At 38.9% G+C, this 26,446-nt stretch overlaps 1 protein-coding gene across 1 annotated transcript in view; it reads left to right on the top strand.

The window, feature by feature from the left end:
• magi3b (membrane associated guanylate kinase, WW and PDZ domain containing 3b) overlaps positions 1-25,903 on the top strand; it is a gene marked incomplete at both ends in the record, with an annotated part of 137,198 nt that extends 111,295 nt beyond the window's left edge. Inside the window, 13 exons of the mRNA XM_079242028.1 lie at positions 5,342-5,533; positions 14,256-14,903; positions 16,721-16,752; positions 17,458-17,623; positions 17,743-17,837; positions 18,563-18,770; positions 19,119-19,301; positions 19,551-19,736; positions 20,269-20,365; positions 21,076-21,160; positions 22,194-22,331; positions 23,163-23,301; positions 24,864-25,903. Coding sequence (XP_079098154.1) covers positions 5,342-5,533; positions 14,256-14,903; positions 16,721-16,752; positions 17,458-17,623; positions 17,743-17,837; positions 18,563-18,770; positions 19,119-19,301; positions 19,551-19,736; positions 20,269-20,365; positions 21,076-21,160; positions 22,194-22,331; positions 23,163-23,301; positions 24,864-25,903 — 3,209 coding nt within the window. The remainder of the gene's footprint in view (positions 1-5,341; positions 5,534-14,255; positions 14,904-16,720; positions 16,753-17,457; positions 17,624-17,742; positions 17,838-18,562; positions 18,771-19,118; positions 19,302-19,550; positions 19,737-20,268; positions 20,366-21,075; positions 21,161-22,193; positions 22,332-23,162; positions 23,302-24,863) is intronic.
• Positions 25,904-26,446: the final 543 nt, after the last annotated feature.

Genomic DNA, 26,446 nt, shown 5'->3' with positions numbered 1-26,446 from the left:
TTTGTCTCATTTATTTCTTTCTTTTAGTATTGTGTGTTGTGCTAAAAATATACCAATTTTCTGTCACTGTAAACAGTACATTTTCTAAGTCTGAGTTTATATCACATCCACAGCTTCAACAAAGCCCAACCATCCAAATCTCACTCACAACAGAATGCACAGATGTTGTTACTGGACTGACAGAAGCACATTGCTGCCCTAAAATATGACAAGAAGCAGCTGATTATTTACCACTGAAGTTGTGTACACCTGTTTTATTCTTTTAAACATTACATACCATTTAAAATGAAGGGAAACAGAGCTCAAGATTCAGTCATGTTTCATCAGTCCTATTTCACTGTTGTGTACTGTACTGTAGCTTGGAGTGCTTGGAGTGAAGTTTCAGGTATAATCATCTACACATATGCATGAATGAGCTTAAAACAAGAAACTGGCTGTCTGTGCATTAAGTGAATCCTGCTTAATAACATTTACAAAGTGTGGACATTAAACTCTAATTTTAGCAGTTTTAAAATGAGACAAGATTCATTTCATGCAAAAATAATTAATAATAATTAAGATCATAAAAAGTCAAGCCTATAAAACCCATAAGTCAAAGTGTCTTAATAGAAAGCCATAGTAATCTATTTGCACTAAAAAGAAGACAGACTGGATTTTTCCATTTAAATAACATTATTGCACTTGCTTAGAAGAACTGTCAACCGTATGCAAAGAAAGACATTCTTAAGGATTATACTTCCATTAACTTTATTGCACATGAACCTCACAATACGGCAATGCTACATCATAACTTCTATAAATAGCGAAGTTGGAGCTCCCAGTTTGTCTTATCTGCAGAGGATTGTGATGAAGAACAAACAAAAATAGTTTTTGCACTTGATATATGTTAAATTGCAAATGTTGCGTTATTGCCCTAAATGACACTGACCTTTAAAATCATTACATCACCTTTTCTCATGGGTTTTGACAACCTCCTGAGGCTGACAAGTCTTGCAAGTAGGCTACATGTATAACTTTAATTACTTCAGCAACCTCTCTGACGCACTCCGTCATTGTTTGGTTGGTTAAAAATAACAAGAAATTCCTGTTAGACTCAAGTCATCTAAAATGATGCTTCTCGTTCTCCCACTCTCTTTGAACTAATTCTCCTTATGGTGTGCTTTCATGAATTAACAATGTACTCGTCTTACTTTTGCTGTTTTATTCAGCTCTGAAGAAAAGCATATTTCTTGCTTCAGTGTGGCCGTTTCATTGAGCATATAGTCTAATTCTGTTAATCATTCTGGACATAAGCATCAGCTAATTTCTTACGATGTGATAGTGATTTAATTACTTTGGCTTCTGGTCTGTGCAGAGGGTGAACCTTTTCACCTCTGTCAGACTGCTTTGATAAATATGTTTCCTGGGAATAGAAAGCAGGGAACGTCATCATTTCATGCAAGGTCAGCTGAATGTGTCAGCCTTCAGGAGGCCTCAAACAATAATGGATTGTCACAATGAGTCCTGTCTTCCCTAGTTTGCTCATGAAATACAAATTTTTGTCAGCTTTCCAGTTACGGTCTGTTCTTTAAGTTGACAAGCTATTTTTCTTCTGCAATAAACATCATGAATTAAGTATGTTTTCATTGCAATGGATGTATAATAGATGATAGTCTTTCACCGGTGGAAATAGACAAGCTCCGAGCGCTGGCAGAGATTTAGGGGTATGAAATAAGGAATAAAGGGGAGGAGGTCGGCTTTTAACGTAGTGCGTGTCAACAGCTGGTGGAACAGCACATTAGAGACGCCATGCATAATCAAACATCTCTGCTCAGGTGTGTGGGGACTGTGAAAAGTGCCATTTCACCACTAGTGATTACACATCCGACTGAGCTGTCAGATGGTTGTGATGATGAGATCAACGCATCATAAGTCAGTGGCATCTCCTCAGGCTGCAAAAGGACTTTTTCGGTTTTCTATTTGAATTGGTTCCCAGGCAGTTCTGTATAATAGAAACAATTATTACACAGAAATTAAACCTGCTGTATTCATTTAAACTGCTAACCATAGAAATGAACTGATGGAAAATTATTTATATTCCAGTGTACTTAAATTGCATTTAATTTTATTCTTTTGTTCAGCTGTACATTCTTCATAAAACTGTTTAAAAGAATTGTTTTTCAAAGTTTAAGTTTGAGGTTTTATATATATGTATATATATACATATATATATATATATATATATATATATATATATATATATATATATATATATATATATATATATATATATATATATATATATTCATATTCATATTATAATATGATGTTCACTTAAATATTTCCTTTTGATATTAATAATTGTTTTAATTCCCACTGTAATTTTTTTTTTATTATCTCAAATTACCTTTTTTTAGAATTATTTCATATTATAGAGTTGATATCTTGCTTGATTTTCTTAATCAAATTGGTAGGTTTGCATTAAAGATTATTTGTTCATTTTCCGAACCACTTAGTACAATTAGAGGTCGCGGGGGAGCTGGAGCTTGTCCCAGCTTATCTTTGGGCGAGAGGCGGGGTAGACATAGATGGCAGTCCGAGTAGCAACAAAGGCCTCACTGATGCAATTTCAGGGAAGAAAAATAATCACCATTGAAAATTAATAGGAAACATGTTCGGAGCTTGAAAAAGTGAAACTTGTCGGCATAAAAAGAAAAAAGAAATCTTCTTTTATTGATTTTAGTTTGCCACAGCATCTAGACTTTTTAGTCCAGCTGAGCCATGCTTTTCATTAAAAGCCTAAAAATCCCTTTTATCTTTCAGATGATAACATACTGCCTGACAGCCCAACACTTTTGGAGTGAGACATCTGCAAATAAAAGCAGTGAGAGATTCAATTAAAAGCAAAAGTGGGAAGTTTCATTTCTTCCACATGTTTGTATTTGGTACACCAGAAACACAATGTCACAGTGTCTGACAATGTCTGACAAGTAGGAGTTCATCGATATTTTGTCAGATATGGGTCTATTTTATTTTATTTTATTTTCAGTTTAATTTCCAGCAGTGTTATGACAGCTGAACTAGAAGTTTTTGCACATTTTTAATGTATAAAATATTGTTTGATACTTTTCATGTCAGCCAAATGTTGGCTGTTCAGATTTTGCCATTTCAAATTCTGCTGTTCAGAGTGCTCCTGTACAAAATAGACTTTGTTATTCCTTTATTTATGCACTAAAGAATATATTTTGGGTTTTTTTTTTTTTCCTTTTGCAGATTTGCAGCATACTTGAATTACACATGAGAAGTTTAAACAAAATGCTGCTTGTTCAGATTTATGTTTCCAGAAATCTGCTTTAGACGTCCCCGCACAAGTTCAGGCTTGCCTCTGACACACTGATTTTATTCTCTTGTCTTTTCCTCATTCACCTTTCTTTAACTGCTTGTTTCCTCACCCATAAATGTTTCCCCAATTGGTTATTTCTGCACTCACTGTGAGCAAAACAATCCAAAATATGTTTATCAAGCAATTTAAATGTAATTATGTAAATAAGCTTTGCTTGATCCATGCAACAGTTTGGACATCTGGAGTCCACACAGACTGTGGTAATTTACAGCCATTCTCTGGTGGATGCTTACAGCTGGTGAACCATTTGATAGTTTAAAAGTGCCTGAATTTAAAATCCTTACTCGCACTGAAAGTTACAGGGAGTTTATAAAACCAAGTGAACTGACAGGAAAAACACTGCTTATTAGTCAGAATAGGAAGTTGTTGTGATCTTAGAAACTAGATGTGGGAATGCACGTTGCAATTTGAAGTGAATGTTTAATCACCTGCTGCACGCAGGGCACAGGAGAAGATAAAATGTGAATAATTTGGGGAGATATGCAGCTTTAGATTTCCATTTACACAGCAGTTGTTTTTTAAGTAAGGCAGTCATCTGAAATTCAGCTTAAGCTGCATATTCCAAAAATCACATCAAAGTCATAAATTTGCACATTTCTGAGCAGTATTTATAAGTTGGGTGGTAAAACTATTAGTTAGTTATAACTTTGAAGAAGTTGGTCTATGCTGTTTTATTTCAATACATCCTACATGCTTGATTATTTCCACACAAATATTCACTAGTAGTGGAAATAGTAGTATTTAGTTTCCATGACACTGACCATACAAATGTTACTCTGGCATGTACAGCAATTATTTAGCCTTTACGTAATCAACTGTTTGTAAAAGCTTCCATCTTTAGTGGGAATGGCTGGGCTTAAGGCATGTTAAAGCTGGATTTGTTAACAATGAGAAGATTTACGTCATATCCTTTAACTATTGTAAGTGCATGCATAAACTAGACAAGAATGACGCATCTTAAACAGGAATGGTGGTGGTGAAATGATGTTAAAGGTAGAATTTATGTGTTTAGTTTCTTTTATTATAGAAACAAACATTCAAAATTAAAGTAGCCTAATTAGTCATCTGGCTTTTTTCTGTCATTTGATCTTAACTTTACCGGAGACGTTTTAATAATGAAATTTGTAAATGACAAATTCAGAGAAACAACAGCCGCAGCCGCACTGTTGCAGGCAATTTGTCACTGGCCTCTCTCGGTTTTACACTGTTTGAGTTGCAGCAGTGTTGCAGTCCAGGCCACAGATCATCGGGCAGCAAGAAAAAGATTACGTGACAATGATCTTGAGGACTGATACTGAAAAACTGCCAGATAAGGAAGCTGCTCAGTTTAATGCAGTATGACCCTTAAAGCTGCTTATCTTGTGTATTGCTTATGTCACAGCCAAGCTGCAAGACCATATTGATGTTGCCAGTGACCTTATAGTTGTTCCTCACTCAGGTTTTAAAAAGTCTACAATCACAAAGTTGTTTTCTTCCACCTTAAGTCATGGATTGAATAGGGAAGGAACAGAAAGGACAATAGGCAAAATGAAAGACTGTCAAGCTCTATAGTGTTGTAATGTGTGCAAAGCAAGTAGATTGGTCTCTAAACATATAATTCTATCATTTTCTCTGTCTGTTTCCGTACTCGTCTCAGTTTAAAAAGAAAGGTCTCTTTTGGTAGGTTTATTAAGTTTAAATATACACCACGACTGTTAATTATGCAACACTAATTAGTATGTTGATTCTCACCCCATGTTCTGTTTAATTAAGGTTCCCTACAAACACGGATGACTCTTGCTTTCTTTCAAGAGGGATATAAATGTGTTAATCTGTGTTGCATTTGATGTTGTTTGTGCTTTGGAGATTGCTTTTGAGTGAAATAAAGTCTGTCATTCTCTCACGCTGTTGCATCTCCAGAGGGATTTTCACAGATATACAATAACACATTATGTGCTTGCATGTCCTCTTTGTGCATAGGTAAAGGGGGCACACTTGGCTTCACTGCAGACCCCAGCCAGCTAAAAGGAGATATGTACCACACTGCTCTAAAGAAAAGCTCCCAGGGATTCGGGTTTACTATTATAGGAGGTGACCGAACAGATGAGTTTCTACAGGTGAAAAATGTGCTAAGTGACGGCCCTGCTGCCCAGGACAACAAGATGGCATCTGGTGAGCAAACTTATGTAATCATACTGGTACTTTTCTTTGCTAAAACTTGGTAGATAAAAGGACAAGATGAAACAGGCTTGGACATTAAAGTTTAATTTACCTGGCAGGAATATCCATGAGTTTATAAGTGCTCATTCCTGCAATATTACAGAAATTTCTTTTGCAATTTAGTCATACCCAGTGCATTAATGTGAAGTACCTGGGGGTTGTAATTTTACCTCTGTGGCACTGATTTAACCGAACACTGTCCCATGAGTTCAATAAGGCAATAAAACACTCCCAGCACTTTTCAAGGCATACTTCAGTAGCAACCAGTCTGATTTTGATAGGAGTGTTTATTTAGCTTTGTATGCATGTGAAAATTACTTTAAGAAAATACATTCTCTTTCAATTTTAAGGTCTTATTGGATGTATTCAAAAGAAAATTCATATGTTTCTTGTGGGATATTGAAATTAGGTAGATACAAGTTCATATAAACAACAGCACAAGACGTACAATAACGAGGCATTATTTATTGAACCAAACCAAAGTCAAAATGTAACATGCCACAAAGTCACATACCACGAGGTGACCAAAGTTACCTCGTGGTATATGAACGTTTTGATTGATTGATTGAAAATGCAGTGTTCCAATGTTTGAAACGCTATGGGCCAGATCTACTAACATCAACTAGGTAGTAATTTGTATCTGCAATCTGGAATTTTTGTGCAAATGGCTGAACTACGGTTTGTGGGTGATTTGTAAGTAATTGTGTAAATAGGCAGGAAGTGCAAACATGATGGGACACCCTTTTTAAATGAGGGTTTTGCAAATTTTGTTGTTTGTAAAATGGTGAATTTGCAGAGAAAGCGCTAAAAAATATATCAGCCCTATAGAAACGAGGGTGTTGGTTGATGAAACCAACAAACACTTAAATGACCCAGAATAAAGAAATCTGACTGTTATACAAAGAAACAATTTATGGAAGCAAATGTATGAAAAGCTTAATGCTGTCGGTAAAACATTGCAAACAGTGGAGGAAGTAAAATGGTGTTATAAAGACAACAAAAGAAATACTGACATAGAATAAAATGCCTGCAAATGTGAAGGTGTAGGGTCTAAGGGGATATGTGCTGTAACCTAAAAATAAAGAAAGAAAGAAAGAAAGAAAGGCAGGCATGAATGAATATGACACAGGCGTCATTTATGTAGGCTTCATTTATTTTTACTAAGGATTTCTTAAATTGACCCACCTACAATTCAGTGGTCTAAAGACTTGCCAGCTTGCTTGAAGAACAGAAAACAGAATAAATTAAATTAAATTAAATTAAATTAAATTAAATTAAATTAAATTAAATTAAATTAAATTAAATTAAATTAAATTAAATTAAAGTAATTCTGCACTGATCTAAGTCATATTGTTACAACATTGGTAATTATGCATCCTAGACACACTGCACATTCAGCAACTTTGTGTGTTTATGATTTCTGTACACATGCTCTTTGGGGGGCACAAGCTGCACGTTGGTATAACCATGTGCACCTAATGATCTGGGAAATCTGGGGAAAAAAAAAAAAAAAAAAGTCATATGATCTCATTTAATGATTGCAGAGTGCATGGAAACCTATAACCAACCATCCGTAGATACGGGGTTTTTAGGACTTGGACAGCACATCTGAAAATCAGAATAGAGAAATCCAAACTGTTGTAGCTAATGTACAAAGGAATGACCCAGATGCAAAAAAGTGCAGACTTGAAAGCAGTTAAGTCATTGCAGGAATCTCATGACTCCTTTATCTGGCTCCAAAACCATCCTGAGTCCTTCCAACAGCTCCAAAATGCTGGATAAGTGATACGTTTGAAAGTTTGGGGAGTTTGCTTATAGGGGGCAGGCGATGTCATCAGCACCTTGCTGAACATGACCCTGTCATGTCGGAGGATGCTAAGACACTGGTGCAACTATTTTTCATTGACTTCTCTTTGGCTTTTAACCATCACAACCAGGCAATTGTGGTGGTTCATCAATATAAGTACTTAGGGACCCTGATTGATGATAAGCTCACATTTCTGCCACAAGTGGATGTTGTGTACAAGAAAGGTCATCTGAGATGGTTGTTTTATTGCAAACGTTGATGGTACAATGTTGATGGTACATTTAAAAAAACCTTTTACTTGTGTTTTATTGAATCTGTGCTTACCTTTTCTTTTGTGAGCTGATGCGGGCTTCTGAGCCAAAAAAATAAATAAAGGAATTTTCAATTTCAATTTTCAACTTTATTTATATAGCGTCAAATCACGGCAATGCCATCTCAAGACGCTTTACAGACAGAGGGGAAAACATAATGAAGGCCAATTCATAACAGCCTATATAAGGAAACCAACAGATTGAGTTGAGTCCAACTCAATCTCCCATCCTGAGCAAGCACACTGGCAACAGTGGGAAGGAAAAAACTCCCTTTTAACAGGAAGGAAACCTCCGGCAGAACCCGGCTCAGGACAGGCAGCCATCTGCCTCTGCTGTGTGGGGGAAAGAGGACAGAAAGACAACAGACAACAGGAACTGCTACTCTGCTGAGACAGGAGACATACATGTTAATGATGCAACACTGTTATGGGGGGGGTAAAAGAAAGAGATAAAGAGAAAAAGAAAGAAGCTCAGTGTATCAGGAAATGTCCCTCAGCAGTCTAAACCTATAGCAGCATAACTAAGGGATGCTAACCATCCCTAGCTATAGGACTTATCAAAAAGATAAGTCTTCAGCCTAGTCTTAAAGGTGGGGTGGGTGTCTGCTTCCCTAACACTAACTGGGAGCTTATTCCATAAGAGAGGGGCCTGATAACCAAAGGCTCTGCCTCCTGCTCGGCTCTTTGAGACTCTAGGAACCACAAGTAAGCCTGCAGTCTGCGAACGAAGTACTCTACTTGGTATATAAGGAACAATGAGGTCTTTGATATATAGTGGTGCCTGGTTGTGGAGAGCTTTATATGTAAGGAGAAGGATTTTAAATTCTATTCTAGATTTAACAGGCAGCCAATGAAGAGAGGCTAAAACTGGAGAAATATGATCTCTCATGCTGGTTCTGGTCAGGACTCTGGCTGCAGAATTCTGGATCAGCTGAAGGCTTTTCAGGGCATATTTAGGACAGCCCAGTAATAGAGAGTTACAGTAATCTAGTCTCGAAGTAACAAAAGCGTGAACCAGTTTTTCTGCATCACTCCGAGACAGAATGTCCCTAATTTTGGCTATATTACGTAAATGAAAGAAGGCTGTTTTAGTAACCTGCTTAATATGTGGGCCAAAGGACAGGTCAGGGTCAAATATTACTCCAAGGTTTCTCACTGTAGCACTGGAAGCTAAAGTAATGCCATCCAGGTTCATTACAAAACCGGAAAATTTAGCTCTGAGTTTTTCAGATCCAACGAGAATTACTTCAGTCTTATCTGAGTTTAAGAGGAGAAAATTTCTAGACATCCAAGTCTTTATGTCTATGAGACAATTTTGTAGCCTATTGAGCTGATTTGTTTCATCTGGTTTAAAGGATAAGTATAGTTGAGTATCATCTGCATAACAATGAAAGTTTATTCCATGCTGTCTAATAATTTTGCCTAAAGGGAGCATATATAGCGTGAAGAGTATTGGTCCAAGTACAGAACCTTGAGGAACTCCATGACTTACTGTAGTTTGGGAGGAGGACTTGTCATTTACATGAACAAGCTGAAGTCTATCAGATAAATATGATTTAAACCAGCTTAACGCTGTACCTGTAATTCCAATCACCTGTTCTAGTCTTTGTAACAGAATGTTATGATCGACTGTATCAAATGCAGCACTAAGATCAAGCAAGATAAGTACGGACACAAGTCCTTTGTCTGAGGCCATAAGAAGGTCATTAGTAACTTTCACCAATGCTGTCTCAGTACTATGATGAGCTCTAAATCCTGACTGAAACTCCTCGCATAAATTATTTCTGCTCAGGTGGGCATGTAGCTGAGCTGAAACTATTTTCTCCAGAATTTTGGACATAAACGGGAGGTTAGATATAGGTCTATAATTTGCTATCACCTCTGGATCCAGAGATTGCTTTTTAAGTAAAGGCTTGATTACAGCAGTTTTAAATGATTGTGGTACATATCCTGTCACTAAAGACATATTGATAAGATTTAGTAGTGATGTATTAATTAAAGGGAAAATGTCCTTAAAGAGGCTCGTTGGGAGAGGGTCTAAGATACAGGTGGATGGTTTAGATGAAGCTATTATTTTAGTTAATTCAGAGGGTTGGACAGGACAGAAACTATTTAGACACAAGTCAGATCCTGGTTCTAAGGATGCTTCGGAGACCACAACAGGCTCAACATTATAGGTAGAATTGTGAATTTGATCTCTAATAGTGTCAATTTTATTCCTGAAAAAATACACGAAATCATCACAGCTAAGTGAGAAAGGAATACATGGCTCCACAGCGCTCCGGCTCCTAGTAAGCCTAGCTACAGTGCTGAAAAGAAACCGAGGGTTGTTTTTGTTTTCCTCTATCAATGATGAATAATAAGCTGTTCTTGCCGTACGTAAGGCTTTTTTGTATACGCTTAAACTTTCTTTCCAGGTTAAGTGAGACTCCTCTAGTCCTGATGAACGCCATCTGTTTTCCAAACACCTTGATGCCTGTTTTAGAGCTCGAAGCTGGGAATTAAACCAGGGAGCCTTCATAATCTTACCTAATTTCTTCTTCTTTAGGGGAGCAACATTATCCAAGGTTGTACGCATTGAAGCTGTTATAGTATCAGCATGTTGATCAATCTGAGCAGGAGTAAGGCTTAAAGGGGGACTCTGTCATGCTAACACATGGTAGATGTGAAAAAATTGATTCAATTGATTGTTTAAATTTTGTAATATTATTGTCTGATAAACATCTACTATAGTAGAATTTATTTTTGGTCAGTGAGTAATCAAATAAAGTGAATTCAAAGGTTAACAAGAAGTGATCGGACAAGACAGGGTTTTGAGGAAATACTTTGAGCTTATCAGTCTCAATACCATATGTTAGAACAAGATCAAGAGTGTGACCATGAGAGTGAGTGGCTCCATTGACATTTTGTGAAAACCCAATTGAGTTTAGAATAGAGCTAAAGGAAATGTTTAAACTATCATTTTCAACGTCAACATGAATATTAAAATCACCTAGTACAATGACCTTATCAGTAGTCAGCACTAACTTAGACAAGAGATCAGAGAATTCGGTCAGAAACTCGGAGTAAGGTCCAGGTGGGCGATACACTAATGCTAAAAGGAGCGGTTTCTCTGAATTCCATTTTGGATGAGATAAATTTAATGTCAGGAATTCAAAGGATTTATAGTTAGTTTTGTGCTTAGGATTAATTAAAAATTCTGACTAAAAATAGCTGCAACACCTCCTCCTCTGCCTGTAGTTCTAGGAATGTGAAAGTTTAAATAGTTAGCTGGCGTAGCTTCATTAATACTAACATAATCCTCTTGCTGTAACCAGGTTTCCGTAAGACAGAATAAATCAATGTGGTGATCACCTATCAAGTCATTGACTAATAAAGACTTATTTGGGAGGGATCTAATATTCAGTAGGCCACACTTTATTGTCTTATTTTCAGATTTTATTAGATCCATTGTTTTTATTTTTATGAGGTTTTCACGATTAACCCCAGAAGTGTTTTTGTGTTGTTTAATTCTTACTGCTGGGAAGTTGTATAAGGTCGGAATGGGGTTTTGGGTGGGCGGCGGCAGGTGGGAAGCTGCAGAAAAGTGTGTAGGACTACAATTCTGCCTCCTGGTCCCAACCCTGAGTTGTCAATTTAGCTGACTAATAAAAGAGTCCATATTGCTAGATAAGAGAGCGGCTCCATCCAACGTGGGATGGATGCCATCTCTCCTAATAAGACCAGGCTTTCCCCAAAAAGCGCTCCAATTATCTATAAAACCCACGTTGTTATCGGGACACCACCTAGACAACCAGCGGTTGAAGGATGACATGCAGCTAAACATGTCATCGCTGATTAAATTTGGCAAGGGACCAGAGAAAACTACGGAGTCCGACATGCTCTTGGCAAAGTTACACACCGAAGCAACATTAATTTTAGTGACCTCCGATTGGCGTAACCGGGTGTCGTTACCGCCGACGTGAATTACAATCTTACGGTATTTACGTTTAGCCTTAGCCAGCAGTTTCAAATACGATTCGACGTCGCCCGCTCTGGCCCCAGGAATGCATTTGACTATGGTCCCCGGTGTCTCTAGAGCCACGTTTCTGACTATGGAACTACCTATAATCAGGGTTTCTGCCTCAGCGGGTGTGTCACCGAGCGGGGAAAATTTGTTAGAAACGTGAACAGGTCGGTGGTGGCCAGTGGGTTTTGGTTTGGGGCTATGCTTCCGCCTGACCGTCGTCCAGCCCGCCTCGGCTCCCAGCTGCGCGGGAACTGCTGAGGGACGGCTCGGGATGGCTGCCTTGGCTGGTAGCTCCGCACTGGCTAATGGGGGCTTGCTGACTAACTGCTTCCCTAACTGAGTGCGGAGCTGGGCTTCTAACTCACAGAGCCTCGCCTCCAAGGCTGCCAAGCTGCTACACTTAATACACCTACCGTTATCACTAAAGGAGGCGGAGGAGTAGCTAAACATCAGACATGCCGAGCAAGAAAAGGCAGGGGACCGGGGTGTGGGAAGAGAGCTAGCAGCCATGCTAAAACCGAGTGCTTGAGCTGTTAAAGTCAGTAAACAGAAAGCCAAAGATCCCAAAAATAAATGTAATATATAGAACAGTGGTTTGGGAAGATATTGTGCGCTAAAGTGAGTGGTTGGTTAACAATAGATAGAAGTTAGAAAGAAGTTAAAGGAGCCAACGGCTCGTAGCAATCCGCAGTGACACACGCTAGGGAAACAGGAAATGACACAATACGTTACCGCAACGTCAGCGCCTCTACTTGAGGGTTTTGTAAAGCTTTGCAACAAGGTTGTGCGATCCCCTTTGGAGAACCTTGAAGAGATTTTGAAGACGAGGGCCCTGAAGAAGGTTTTTTTTCTGTTCTGGCAGACTAGAGCCACCCCATTCATGGCTAGTTTATGTTCTTTCCCTCACGCTGCAGATTTGTAATGCCATGGGCAAGGACTTATAAACTCTCACTTTTAAATAAGGTTGGCTGACATTTTTAGTCTTGAGTCCTTATTGTTGTTTTGTCATTTGGTTGTTATTTGCTATATGCTGCAAAACCAGTGGCTCCACTGGGGATAATAAAGCTAACTTTATTTTATTTTTTTTTTTTTTAATAAAAAAAAATGAATAAAAAAAGCTATCCTTAAGCTGGAGATGTTGAAAGACAGCTGGCCTCAAAACTTTGGTATTCAGAGAAGTTGTAAGCTTATCCAGGTTCTGTACAACTAGCCTACATTATATCTGTGTGTTTTTCACCATAGGTGCCACCATAGATCATTGCCAGACATATTTACTTTGGTCATATCTGGTCAGAGGACTTTGGTTCTCCTGCACCAACTGTTTTTACATGTGTTTGAACAAAGTCAGTACTTGTGTTTCTGCTGTTCAGCTAATACAATTAAAATATTACATTCATATTTTAAAGGAGCTTTTGGTAATTTACTAAGCATTTTGCTATTTTAAAATCATTTGCAAGATCTCACATATTGTCATAGTGCACATTAAAGATCTGTTTCATTAACCTCAACAATATTACGCCATAAATGAACAAAACCAAAATAATTTTTAAAAAAAATGTTTTTAATAATTACTTTTATTATAATTAGTTTAATTTGGAAATCCAGAATATGCCCTGCTGCCTGGTTAATAACGCTTCTGACCAACCCTCAGACTAACCTGTAAGTTTAATTTCATTGAAGACATGCACTTACTCCATCAGTGTACTGCATCTTAAATGGATGCTAGATGTTTTTGGACACGATTTGCAGCGATTTGCCTTAAAAACTGTAAAATGTTCAGTATGTAAAGAGAGATGAAAATTTATTCCACAGTGTACCATTTCCATGTTTAGCCACCACGCCTGAGGATATGAGTCTTGATTGATGACTGCTGTCCAAGTAGAGTAATTAATTGCCCATTTGCAGATAAAGCGGCATTTATATGATTAGAAGCTCACTGTGTGATTATTTATAACCACATGTATCACTTTAAATATGGGAGCTGACAAGTTTTGGTACCCATGTTTTTTTGTTTCGTTTTTTTGTTTGTTTGCTTGTTTAGTTTTCCGTGTCTGTCTCACCACTGCCTGTGTCTGTTTGTCAATCTATCTATCTATCTATCTATCTATCTATCTATCCATCTAATCCTGATACAGAAGACCCTAGAATTGAAAATGCATTACTTTTTCCCATGTGCTGGAGCTTTTGTGTACAAATGTGTTTGTGTGTGAAGGTTACAGTACTGTGATGTGATAGAAATCAACATCCTGATCTGAGCTCTCTGTTATTATAGCAGGGTATACTGTTCAGGTCTGCTCAACAAGTAGAGAAGGGACTGAAATGAAGTAGGACTGAATGAGATAAAGGGATATGGAACTTGCACAGGGAGCTGCCAAAATGGAAATATGAGAGAGCAGTGAAGAGGAAAGGGACGTTTCAGAGGAACGATACACCTGACAAAGGAAGCAGAAAGTGTTTTCAAACATTGTAGAGAAGTGATGTCTCGATTAAACAACAGAGAGAAAGTTCCCTCTTGTCACTTTTCTCCTTTTTTTCTCCCGTTTTTCAGGTGATGTAATTGTTGAAATTAATGGCTTCTGTGTCCTGGGAAAGACACATCCAGAGGTGGTGCAGATGTTCCAGTCCATTCCCATCAACCAATATGTGGACATGGTTCTTTGCCGTGGCTACCCTCTTCCTCCTGATGTTGATCTAGACAGCGATGACCCTCTTCCTCCTCCACCTCCACCACCAGGCAGTCAGTCCCAGCAGGTTCTGCATGGCGGAGAGGTAGTGACAGCTGTCCCTCTGATCAATGGACAGCCACTGCTGGTGAAAGGCGATGTCCTCCATGGTTCCTCACAGGAGCTCCACTACGTTACTACTGATGCCAGCGGTCGACCTGTTGTGGCTGCCTTGCCCAACGGGAGGCAGCTGGAACGGGGAGAGGTGGCCACAGGAACTCTTCAGCCAGAGCTTGTAAGTGTGCCACTGGTCAAGGGACCAGGAGGATTTGGTTTTGCCATCGCTGATTGCCCTCTTGGCCAGAAAGTGAAGATGATCCTGGACGCACAGTGGTGCCGTGGCCTACAAAAGGGAGACGTCATTAAGGAGATCGACAGGCAAAATATCCAAACACTGAGCCATGCACAAGTGGTGGACATACTTAAAGACTTACCAGTGGGCAGTGAGGTGAACGTACTGGTACTTCGAGGAGGTGAGAAGCTTAAGCAATCTGCTCTGTCTCTCTGCCTATATCTGGTACATGTAAATCTATATGGCGGAATTTGGCTGAATTTCCATGCTGTTGTTTTTTTTTCTTGCTGCTACTTATTTGTTTTCCGTTTTCTTTTACCTACATTTTGTTTTTACTCTTTTATGTTCTCTCATGTTTTACATGATTTGCTATGACTGCCAATGCAACTACAACAGTGCCTTTTGAAGGTGAGGTCAGAGTGCAGACACTGACAGGAGGTGAATAGGTGTAGTAGCTGGCTCAGGGGCACTGAGTGATGACACATTATTATTCAGTAAAATTCTGGGTGATGATTAACTGGATGGATCCAACTGCATGTGTCTACTCCAGCTGCAGCAGATGATAGTAAGATTCAGCCAGTCTGAGTTTTTTTTTCCTGTCATCTCATGCTGCTTCTTTATGCATGCAAACTGCACATCCCAAGCATTCTTCCTCTGAGCCTCCACTCAAACCGCCTATGTTTATGACGACTCCCATTGAGGCGTAGCGCTTTTTGTTACAAGCCTAAGAGCAGGAATTACATAAGCGTGGGGATGTACTTGATTCCAAGGAGCAGAGGGAGGAGAGAAGGCACCCTTCAAATGTCTCCTGCTTCCATCTTTGCCTGAGGGACTCAGTCCGCAAGTTGATGAACCCTAGATTAGCTTTGATCATCAGCAGAGTGTGGGGGATTTCTCCATGCCTCTATATCCATGGCCTCTTAAAGATCCATGGCTAAACAGCTATAGCAGGAAAGTCCTCTGGGGTTGTCTCCCCACAGCCATGCCTGAACCCTTTCCTGCATCTGCCAAACACCCAAGCTACTCGGATTCACTGCTGTGCCACCACTGCCATGTCCTGCTTCACTTACGTACTGCATGACTCCTCAGTTGAAGCATAAATGACCCCGGCTTAACCCAGCCTGCACAACTGAAGAGCTAATGCCAGCTTGAACCATCATTAGACAGTGTCTGTTGGCTTGGAGGAGAAATAACAGAGTTTGAATGTTGGAAAAGACAGGCGTGGTCGGGCGCGTTTCAGGTGTGAAGCATACTAATCATTTCACATCTTTGGTGACTGTGATGTTGGATTGGGAATTTAACAGTGAAGCATAAAAATGTGTCTGTGCCTCTCCTTTTACAGTACATCAAGCTCCATTAACCTCTCATCAGACCAAGTGTTAGTCCAAGCCCAGAGGGCTGCAGGCTCCAGAGGAGTCTCTGTTAATTCGATTAATGCGAGTAGTTGAGTCGAAGGGAGGAGATGAAGGGACTGTGCAAGATGATCTATAGGGAGCTATCTGAGTGCTTGAGATGAAACACTGATGTAGTGTATGGTTAGCAGAGAACGCAAAGGGACTTATCATGGCTTTACATCCATGAATCTCTCATGACCTCACCGGCTGTCTTAGTTTTACGTTTGCAGTGCAGCATGTACTTAACTCTTCAGGACATGTGCTACTTTTATTATTGCATATGCATCTTTAATCTCATGGTTTGATTAATATTTCCTCATGAAGCTTTTTTCTTTGTTTTTGTGTGTGTGTGTGTGTGTGTGTGTGTGTGTGTGTGTGTGTGTGTGTGTGTGTGTGTGTGTGTGTGTGTGTGTATGTGTGTGTGTGTGTGTGATCACCCCTCTTGAGTTTTTGAGGAGCTCCATGGTATGTTTTTGAGCTCACTGCTGCTATTTCTTAGTCAGAGAAGCAGTGCCATCTGGTGGACGGTGATTCAGTAACGATAGTTCCAAAACATCCCATCTCTTGAACTAAATTCCTACTCCCTATCTCCGTCTCTCTGCAGGTCAGACATCCCCTGTCAAAGCTCTAAAGCCTGTGAGTAAAAACATGTCTTTTCCTACTTTCTTGACTATTGTTTCCCACTAGAGACTTATCCTTCAATTTAATTTCAAAGTGTTTTGTCCTTCAGTTTAACCAGTAAGCCTCTGTTGCATCAAATTAAATGATAGCGATAAATTTGAATATTGATAATGTTTCTGTTCTGGGCGCCTTCCTTTTGTTTGGTCTCCAAAACAGTCTCTAATTACTTTCACTGCTATTCATATTCTTTGGGCTATTGTCTGGGGATTGCAGTGGTAATGAGGCATGGCTGAGTCTCTTTAGATATGAGGGTATTATTAATACAGCGGTTTTAGATAAAGAAGTTGTCCTTTCTTTCTGAAGAGGTCTGCCACAGCCATTGGGAAATCTTTACTTTCTCCCTTGGATTTTATATTACATACAAATCCCAGTGCATAGCCTTCAAAACAATAGGAGGAATATCAAGTGAAAATGGTCTATGTTATTAAAAAAGGCCAGTGAAGTGACCTTTTCTGCCTTTGTAATCTATCATCATTAGATGCCCAGCCACATGTCTATGATATTAAAAGTCTGAGCCGTTTAATAAATATAAGATGTCCTCTGTAGATTTGTGCTGTTAGAAAAAGAGGAAGTTAAAAAAAAAAAGACACTTAAATTTTGAAACTCCTAAGTAATGAAGTTTTAGTACGCTGTTGTGACAGGACCTGTATTTGTTTTTAGAGACAGGAAATGACAGCCAGCACAGAAACGTTGGATGGTATAACTGATTCAGCACCTCAGGCCCTGCCTTACCACTCCAACACGAGCACCCTTCGCTCCTCTGATTCCCCCAAACGAGAGCCCACGGAGACGTACTTGAAGTCCAAAGCCCTGCTTGAGAGCAGACGTAAGTTCGTACTGTCATCGCTTATTCATGTAGGCTATTTTGTAACATTTGGTCATGTACAAAATTGAAACCTTGACATTGCGCTATAACACAAAGGAGATGTGATTACTCATCCACAGAGCCTCACACCAAAGACATAGATGTTTTTCTGAAGAGAGATATTGAAACAGGCTTTGGATTTCGTGTTCTGGGAGGAGAAGGTCCACAACAACCAGTAAGTAAGATTTGAATGAAGTCTCTGAATTCTTTCAAATCAATCTGGATTGGTTTGAAAAAAAAAAAAGCCTGCCATGTCCTTGAATTTCATTGCTCACATGTGTTCACAAATCACTGAATATTAAGCTTCTTTCCATTAATAAGTAAGGAGCTATTTGGTTAGTTTTCATTAGAAAATAGTGGATCAAATGCTTCCTTTTAGGAACCTTGTCTGCAGGTTTTGTTTCTTCCTTGCATTCATTTATAGGATTTAGTTTTTTATTTATTAAAACTCTTAAAGACTGAATTAAGCTTTGTTAGCTAGTACCAGTTGGTTCACTCTGTCATCTGAGAGGTTCTCCACTGCAGCTTGAAGAGATAACTTTACACTGAACTGCTCTGAGTTTTGGTGTTAAGTGAATAAGATACATACAATTTGGCATTACAGCATAAATGGTCAGATAATATTATGCTAGTAAGCAGGTGGAATGGATTTAATAAATTCTGTACATAAAGATCTACTCTGAAGATTTGTACTGTAAAATTTTTTTTTTTTTTTTAAAAAGCCTGGAAATTTGAGTATGAATAAATGTTGGAATTTAAAGTCAATAAAAATATGTAGAAAACCTGTATCTTTAGTTGGATTAAGATTAAAAAAGGTGTTTTTTCATAGAAATAGACTATTACATAAGTTGTATTGCTATATTTTCAATGGTCACTTCTCTGTTTTTAACCCCATATCAGAATGTATTTCCCCAGGTGTACATTGGGGCAATTGTGCCCAATGGAGCTGCAGAGAAAGATGGTCGTCTCAGAGCGGGAGATGAGCTCATTGGCATTGATGGCGTGATGGTCAAAGGTCGTTCGCACAAGCAAGTCTTGGACCTGATGACGAATGCTGCTCGCAATGGCCAAGTTATGCTGACTGTTCGTCGAAAGGTCATTTACAGAGGTGAGTAAGTCGTCAAACTCCTGAAGCTTTTCAGTTAAAGCCTTTGAAGGATTTCACTTTGCTGTGCTTCATTGGATTTTTCTGACATAAAAGGATTTGTATTTTGACAGAAACAGGAGAGGTTTTATCGTCCCAATTATGACATGTTGGTCCATTTCCCTCTCCACCAAAATAACTGCTTTCATCACATGGGTTTCAGGTCCTTCTGCTCCTCTTTGATTTTGCCTGCATCCACTATAAGTACACACTGTTCTGTTAAAGTTCCCTGGAAAGCAGAGATAAACACAATAACACAAACAGGATTGCACAAGGCACAAATGCAGACACATCTGTATTCTCTTAAATTAGATGCAACAGACGAAGAAGTACTAGAGATGGCGCCCGTGCTGGTGAATGGTTCTCCCAAGCTACCTCGCCTACCCATGCCCAGTGCACTGGACCATGAGTCTTTTGACATCACGCTCCACCGCAAAGACACAGAGGGGTTTGGATTTGTCATCCTTACATCAAAAAGCAAACCACCACATGGAGGTGATAATCAAATCATTTAATTTGTTATATATATTAGATAAATGAAGATATAACTATCAGTACATTTGTTCAGCATTTGCTTATTTGTGATCAAGAAAGATCACTGTTATATTTAACTGCCTTCAAGACAATTATGTTCAAGTTTTGAACACCCTTGTTTGTGTGTGTTAAATTTATAACAACCACGACTGATGCTTTTATGTTGATCAAAGATTAATTCATCGTTGCTTATTATATGTGGCGTTTCAGTTATCCCGCACAAAATTGGCCGTATCATTGAGGGCAGCCCCACTGACCGCTGTGGCTTGCTACATGTCGGAGATCGTATCTCAGCAGTCAACGGACGCTCCATCATCGAGCTGTCTCACAACGACATTGTTCAGCTTATCAAGGATGCAGGCAATGTTGTAACTCTCACTGTGGTTCCTGAAGATGGTAAATATCTCTGCACACCCACAACTGTGATCATTATCATGATAAGTGAGTCTTGTGATTACCTTTGCGTTGGAAATTGGTTTGGATTCTGCAGCAGCTAATCAAAGCAATCAAGCAATCTTACAATGACTGAAATATGTGGAAGTTAAGGAAACAAATGAAAAACCTTGCATTAAGATGACTTTAATGAAGAATCTAAAAGCATGGATGATTCTCGTACGTCATCTATGTGGATCGAGATTAAAACTACAAATCAAGGAAGTGTTTAAACTGACTATTTTTGCTAGTTTTCTTAAGCTTACTTCAAATTTGATGGTAGGAACTTGTTAAAAAGCAAATGTTTGGCAGTTGCCACTCTCTTGCATCATATGTTCTGTTAACAACACTTTGTTTGCAAATTGAAGAAGTCTTGGAAAAAAAAACAAAAAAATTTGTTTTTCAGCTGCTCAACAGTTTTCTGTTCTTTGCGTTTCGTAAAAAGGGAGATTTTAGTATTCATTGATTGCAGTGTAATATCAAAAATGTCTTTTAGAATACAAGGGCCCTCCATCTGGAGCAAGTTCTGCCAGGCAGAGCCCAGCTCTTCAACACAGAGCCATGGGGCAAAGATCACTGCCTCAGGATGAACGGTAAGGATGTGAAAGATAGGAAAGGGCAAAACTGACAAAATCATATATCAATGTCAGAGTATATCAGCTGATATAATGTAAAGGACTACAAGCATAAATAGCATATGTAGAGAAGGACAAAAACATCTCTGTAATTAAAATTCTGGGGATTGTAGTGCTACCATTGCAGCAATGTTTCTAATAATCAAACACCTTGTGCGATTAATTCTATCCATATTCTCAATTCTCATAATTACCATTCAAAATGGTTATTACCATAACTGTCACAAGGTGGCCGTCTGAGTGTTGTTTTTTTTAGCCTTGGCTTTTGGTGGGACCTGATGCAGGTGAGCTATTGAGATGGTGTTTCCTAACTCGAGGTTCTCTGTATTCTGCAACGTTTGGTTTTTTTTTTGTTGTTGTTGTTGTTGTTGTTGTTTGTTAGTTTTTGGGTTGTTTTGTTTTTTTCTAGAAGCTTTTACATTTTTTGTAAAAATAAAATTCTATTTGAAAAGACTGCAAATTGCAAAAACTACCAGTGCAATGAACTAACAAACGTGCAACAAAATATAAAGCACAGAGCATAAAGTACAGAATATGTTTGTTGATCTCTAGCATTCACCTTTACAATTCTGTTTTATCATGTGTATAATGGCCTTTTATAGTTGGTGGGTTGCAGCCTTCTGTTTACAAAATAAAATTAGAACAAAGAGATCTGCTGTTTGTTGCAGTTATAACCTGGATCTGGAGGAGAAAAGAGAAGGGCTCAACTGGTCTGACCAGCAAGGAACACTGTGCGTGACAGGACCCAATCAGGTAAATATTATGGTCTTACTTTGCTTTAGCTGTTACTTAAACTCATAACTGCTAGATGTAACATAAACAGTTGTGTTAAGCAATAATACAGTTTTAGGTGCTGCTTAGCAAGTTCTTTGCAATAATGTAATTCACAACTTAATGTAACTTTTGGCTCATTTCCAAAAACATCATTCAGAAAAACTGGAATCACAAGAAAATCTTCTCAGGCATCACAAATTTCAAGGCAATTTTATCTTATCAGATAATAGAACTGTTTTGCTGCAAGTAAAATAGCAGTGGGGAAAAAAACAGACTGAGAACAACTTGGGAGTGGTTTTATCCACAAACTATTTGGTTTAACCCTTAGCACTTTTAAACTTATCAATATGAGATGAGAAATAGTATTGCATATATATAATAAAATAATATTAGAAGTGCTTTATGAGTGTATGGTGGGGCTACACCAGGGGTGGGCAACCCTGGTCCACGAGGGCCACAGTCCTGTAAGTGTTCTGAGTTTCCTCTGTTTCAGACTTAATTAGCAGAGTGGTACAAAGCTTGACATCAAACTATGCACTAGTCTGCAAATTAGCCATTGATTTGAGTCAGGTGTGTTGCAGCAGGGAAACTCTTAACACTTTCGGAACTGCAGCCCTTGAGGACCTGAGTTGCCTACCCCCGAGTTTTACTGTGGTGTTGTTAGTACTACGGTCTCACAGAACGAAGGTTACTAGTTTCAACCAGCCTTTCAATGTGGAATTTGCATGTTCTCCCCATGAACGTGGAGGTTCTCTCTGGGTATTCTAGCTTCATCCCTCTGTCCAAAGACTTGCATGTTTGGTTAATTGGTCACATGATACAGTGGCCACCATGTTTGATAGCTGAAATTACCATAAACAAACAACTCAGTCAATCAACTCAGTTTCACTGTTTTATCCTCTGTTCAACTGCTTGAAATAACAAATGAAAACTTCAAACAGCAGCAGGACATTGATGGACTCTGAACAGCATCTGTATTTGTGACTGTGTACCCTATTTTACTCTGATCTAGGGTTGTTTGACAGTGGAGCTGGAGAGAAGTCCTAGGGGCTTTGGATTTAGTTTGCGAGGGGGCACAGAGTACAACATGGGCCTGTACATCCTCAGACTTGCAGAAGATGGACCTGCTCTGCTGGATGGAAGAATCCATGTCAGTTCTCTTTTTATTATAGCATTTCTTATTTACATTTATTGTCTTGATATAAACCCCAGTCAAAAATGTGGATACACTTATCCATTTAATGGCGAAAGTGTGTCCAAACCTTTGACTGCTACTCTATTTTTGTAATAGTTTCAACGTACACTTTAAACGTATTTACTATTACTTGTTTATTTATGTACATGGAAGGATTGTGGCCTGGGTCTACTGGCCACTCGAAGGTGCAATAGTATTTTATTCCTGCTATACTTCAGTTTACACAAATAGCTGATTTTGGCTAAATGACACTTTAAATGCAGGTTATTAAACCTGCATTTAGTTTAGTTATAAAAGGAAAAATATTACATTGTATAAATCATAATTTTGTCAATGCAATAATTTAAACAGATTTATAGGAAAATGCTTTTGTAACAGAGCTTGTATTTTCTCTTCGTTGTTTGAATTTTCCCATTTGAATGACGTTATCATGTTTTCATTATGAGAATGAAATTGGAGATACTGATGTAATCAAACAGAACAGAACATTTTTATGGAATCCAATGGTATGACCTGCCAGGCTGTGATCTTTCAGCATGCCTTTGCCTATCCAAGCATGTTAAGGATTGTCAAAACTGATTATATCTTGACAGACTGACATGTTTTATCCTGAGCTTTTTTGTCATCTCCAATAATAGAGGATTTCTGCAGGGCATCACAAAGCTCTAATCATGTGTGGCATAAAATTTACATGATTTGACAATGAGCTGCTACATGTTTTAGTATGCATGCATGCAAGGCAGAGTACGGTCATCGTTCATTGGTATATTTCATGATTTTTTCTAGGTTGGGGATGAGATAGTGGAGATTAATGGAGAACCGGCTCGTGGCATTTCTCATACACGGGCTATTGAACTGATACAAGCTGGAGGAAACAAAGTGGTACTGCTGCTCAGACCTGGAGCGGGTCTGTCTCAAGACGGCAGTAAGTGCTACATTCAGACATGATGCTCTTATGCCGCTTTATTCAGTGTGGCTTTCAGAATTATGATGCTGTATAGTTTTGCATTCCATTGTTGCTTTAATATTATAAGTACGTACTAAATAAAATAAAAGTAAAGTTATAACAAAGAATTCTCCTAACTATGGTGTAATCCAATTTTATTGAAATAAAGTTTGGAAATTAGTCAAGAAATACAGTAAGACCTGCTCTTAATAATGAAAGTCAACACAAAGATCAGTGATGCAAAAAATACACATTTTTTTAATCAATTTATTTGGCTTTGATCACCGCTCTGTAATTTCAAGGTCTTTAGTAATTTTAGATCCAAGCAAATTCTTCGGGACTGAAGTCGGGTGGCTGAGGTGGCTGTGACTTGACTGATAGCACATCAAACCCCCCCTCCTTACTAGCAAGTTTTGCACAACCTAAAGGAGTGCTTGCAATCACTGTGTTGCTGCAGGAAAAGTTAGAACTTGTCAAAGCCCTTGAAGATATAGCATGTTGAAAAATGGCCTGATATCTCCTGCGTTACCAGCAGCAAACCACAGTGAAACTTTATTTTTATCCATCTAATGACAAGTACAAACACAATTGTTTGCCAAAAAGAACCTGGACATCTCCGTTTCAGTCATCACGCTGTAAATATAACCCCAGTTCCTATGTAGCTCATCGAATTTGGAGTTGATCTATTGTAAATGGTCCATAGCCTCCCTCTATTCACTTCTCACCTTTGGATCATGGATGTGATTATATTCTGGAAATTCTGCCATGTAAGCCAGTTTCCTGGAGCTCCCTCCAGACAGTTAATGCTGTTGGACGTGGAACTATCAGCTGAGGAAGATTTATGCATCTAACAGACCAATATAACACAGAAAGAAACTTACCATCTGCAGAGGAACTCACCCAGGGCATCGCCCTGCATGGGAGGTCAGAGCATGACTCAGTGAAATGACGCATAGTGAGTGTACTCACTGATATTTTGCATATTTTGGTAATTGATTTATAGGTTTATTGTGTTGAAAAAGACCTCCTTTGTTAAAAGAATGTGAGTTTACATATATAGCATCTGTAGCATTTAACTTTGTGTAGATGCCATTATCACAAACACTTTGCTATAAATTACTGTCTTCATTTGATGGATTTGGAGCTTTTTTAAAAAAGTTACAATTATTCATTTATTTGTTTAATTTTTTTTTACTTTTAATGAATTTTCTTGACTGAATTCTTGAGCAATACATTCATTTTCTAACCATATGCTTCCTTTGACTCTTCTCTTGCTCCTGATGCAGGTACTACCACTTCCTCTTCTGCGTGCCAGTACACTGAGCACCAACACTAACATCATAGCTTCTTTATCTGGTCTCTTCTCTTTAACCTTGGTAATTCTTATCTTTCTCTCATTTTCCCATTGTTATTAAGCTTTCTAATAATATAACCCGATTTCCCTCTTTAACATCCTGAAATCAGTTTAATTTTTTTCACTACCTGTAATCTTTGTGTGCCAATATGGTGCCACCGTGTAAAAATGTGTGCTTCTCTTACAGATCAACGTGATCAAAAGCTCCTTTCATCTGGAAGCTATTCAGAAGAGGTGTTTTTTTCTGACGCATCACCCCGACACTCTCCATATTCCAACGGGGCTTCCGTTTTTGTTTCCCCTCAACCCAGCAAATTGAAAAATACTCACAGTTGTAGCATCAAATCCCTACAAGGCCGCGAGCCCCACCGCAGCAGGGGCTTAAGCTCAGTGGAGGAGAATGGAAAGTGGGCCAACATGGAGGCAGAAAGGCTTTGTCCCGACTCCTGTGATCAAGTGAAGTTCTACAAGAGGACCAGACCCACAAAAGACTCCAGAGAGCTAAGCAGCCCAAAGAAAACAGGGAAGACATTTCCTGAAGCCAAAGAGCAACATCACAGTCCTAAAAAGGTTGAGAGTCAGGCACAAGAAGCATTGCCTAGCAAAATGCTTCAGACACATCAGAGACCTACAAAAATACAAACTGCAATCCCCAGGAGGTCTCAAGATGGGCAGCAGGTGGCTTCAACCCTTCAGCGCATAGAGCCTCAACAAAGCCTTCATGGAAGATTAGAGGACTCTTCTAGCAGAGAGAGCTTAGGTAATGAAAAGAAAAATGTTGAAGATGAGAATATTAAGATAAGAAGATTCTCACAAGGAAGAAGAGAAAGAACCAGGCCTGGTCATGAGAAAGAGAGTTTTAAGAGGAGAGTAATGGGAGAGTCTCATCACCATAGGACATTGCCTAATGCAATAAGAGAAAGTGAGAACGGCAACGGCAAAGATTCAGGGTACCAAGATGTTAATAGCAAGGACAAATCTACAGAAAACCAGAACAGGAATAAAGGTATGAGGAGTAGAGCGGTTTCTGTAGATTTGCCAAAAAGAAGAGAAAGTAGATCAACAAACTCCAAAGAGCATAGTAAGGAAGAAGGTTATACGTCCTCTGTAAACAGTTTCCAAAGGCCCCCACACAGCCTTCAAGGATCTGTTAATCCAGGCCCTTGGAAAGTACCAAGCTTTGCCAAAATCCTCTCTGAAGCAGAAGTCCTCCGTGATCCTTTGTAAGGCAAAACTGATTAGCTGTGCCATGAATTATTTAACAACATTCTCAATGGATTGTTTTTCAAAGTTCTTCCATTAAAGAAAAAGAAGGGAAGTGCGTCAGTGTGCTACCTTTTATCTATGGATCACGCCTGGATGTGTCGTTTACGGGGATCACATGAGGCATGGAGCACTCCCCTCAGCCTTGTCAGATGCTTCATCATCATGCGGCACGCTCGGGGCCTTGTCAGACAAGACATTTTGAAATGTGAAATGTGCCAATCCTGCGAGTCTCCTGCGAAACGTCAACTACCAACATCGCTTTAGTCATTAAAACGCAATGACCCATATGCAAAGAAATGAGAAAGACCCTGCCTTAGGTCAGAACTGTACACCTTGTATGACTGTCATAGGATTTAATTTTGCTCCCAGCCTCATTATGGGATATTTGGACTCTCTTTTTCTTAAAGGTTTGCTCAACTGCATGCAGTCGTTCGTACTATTTGTTTTACTGCACGTGTTCTGCACATCGCTGAGGATGAACCAGTTTCTTGTTTATAATTCTCA

The sequence above is a fragment of the Telmatherina bonti genome, assembly GCF_933228915.1.
Source record: "Telmatherina bonti genome assembly, chromosome: 6".
NCBI lineage: Eukaryota > Metazoa > Chordata > Actinopteri > Atheriniformes > Telmatherinidae > Telmatherina > Telmatherina bonti.
This window is presented reverse-complemented; position numbering and strand designations above follow the sequence as displayed.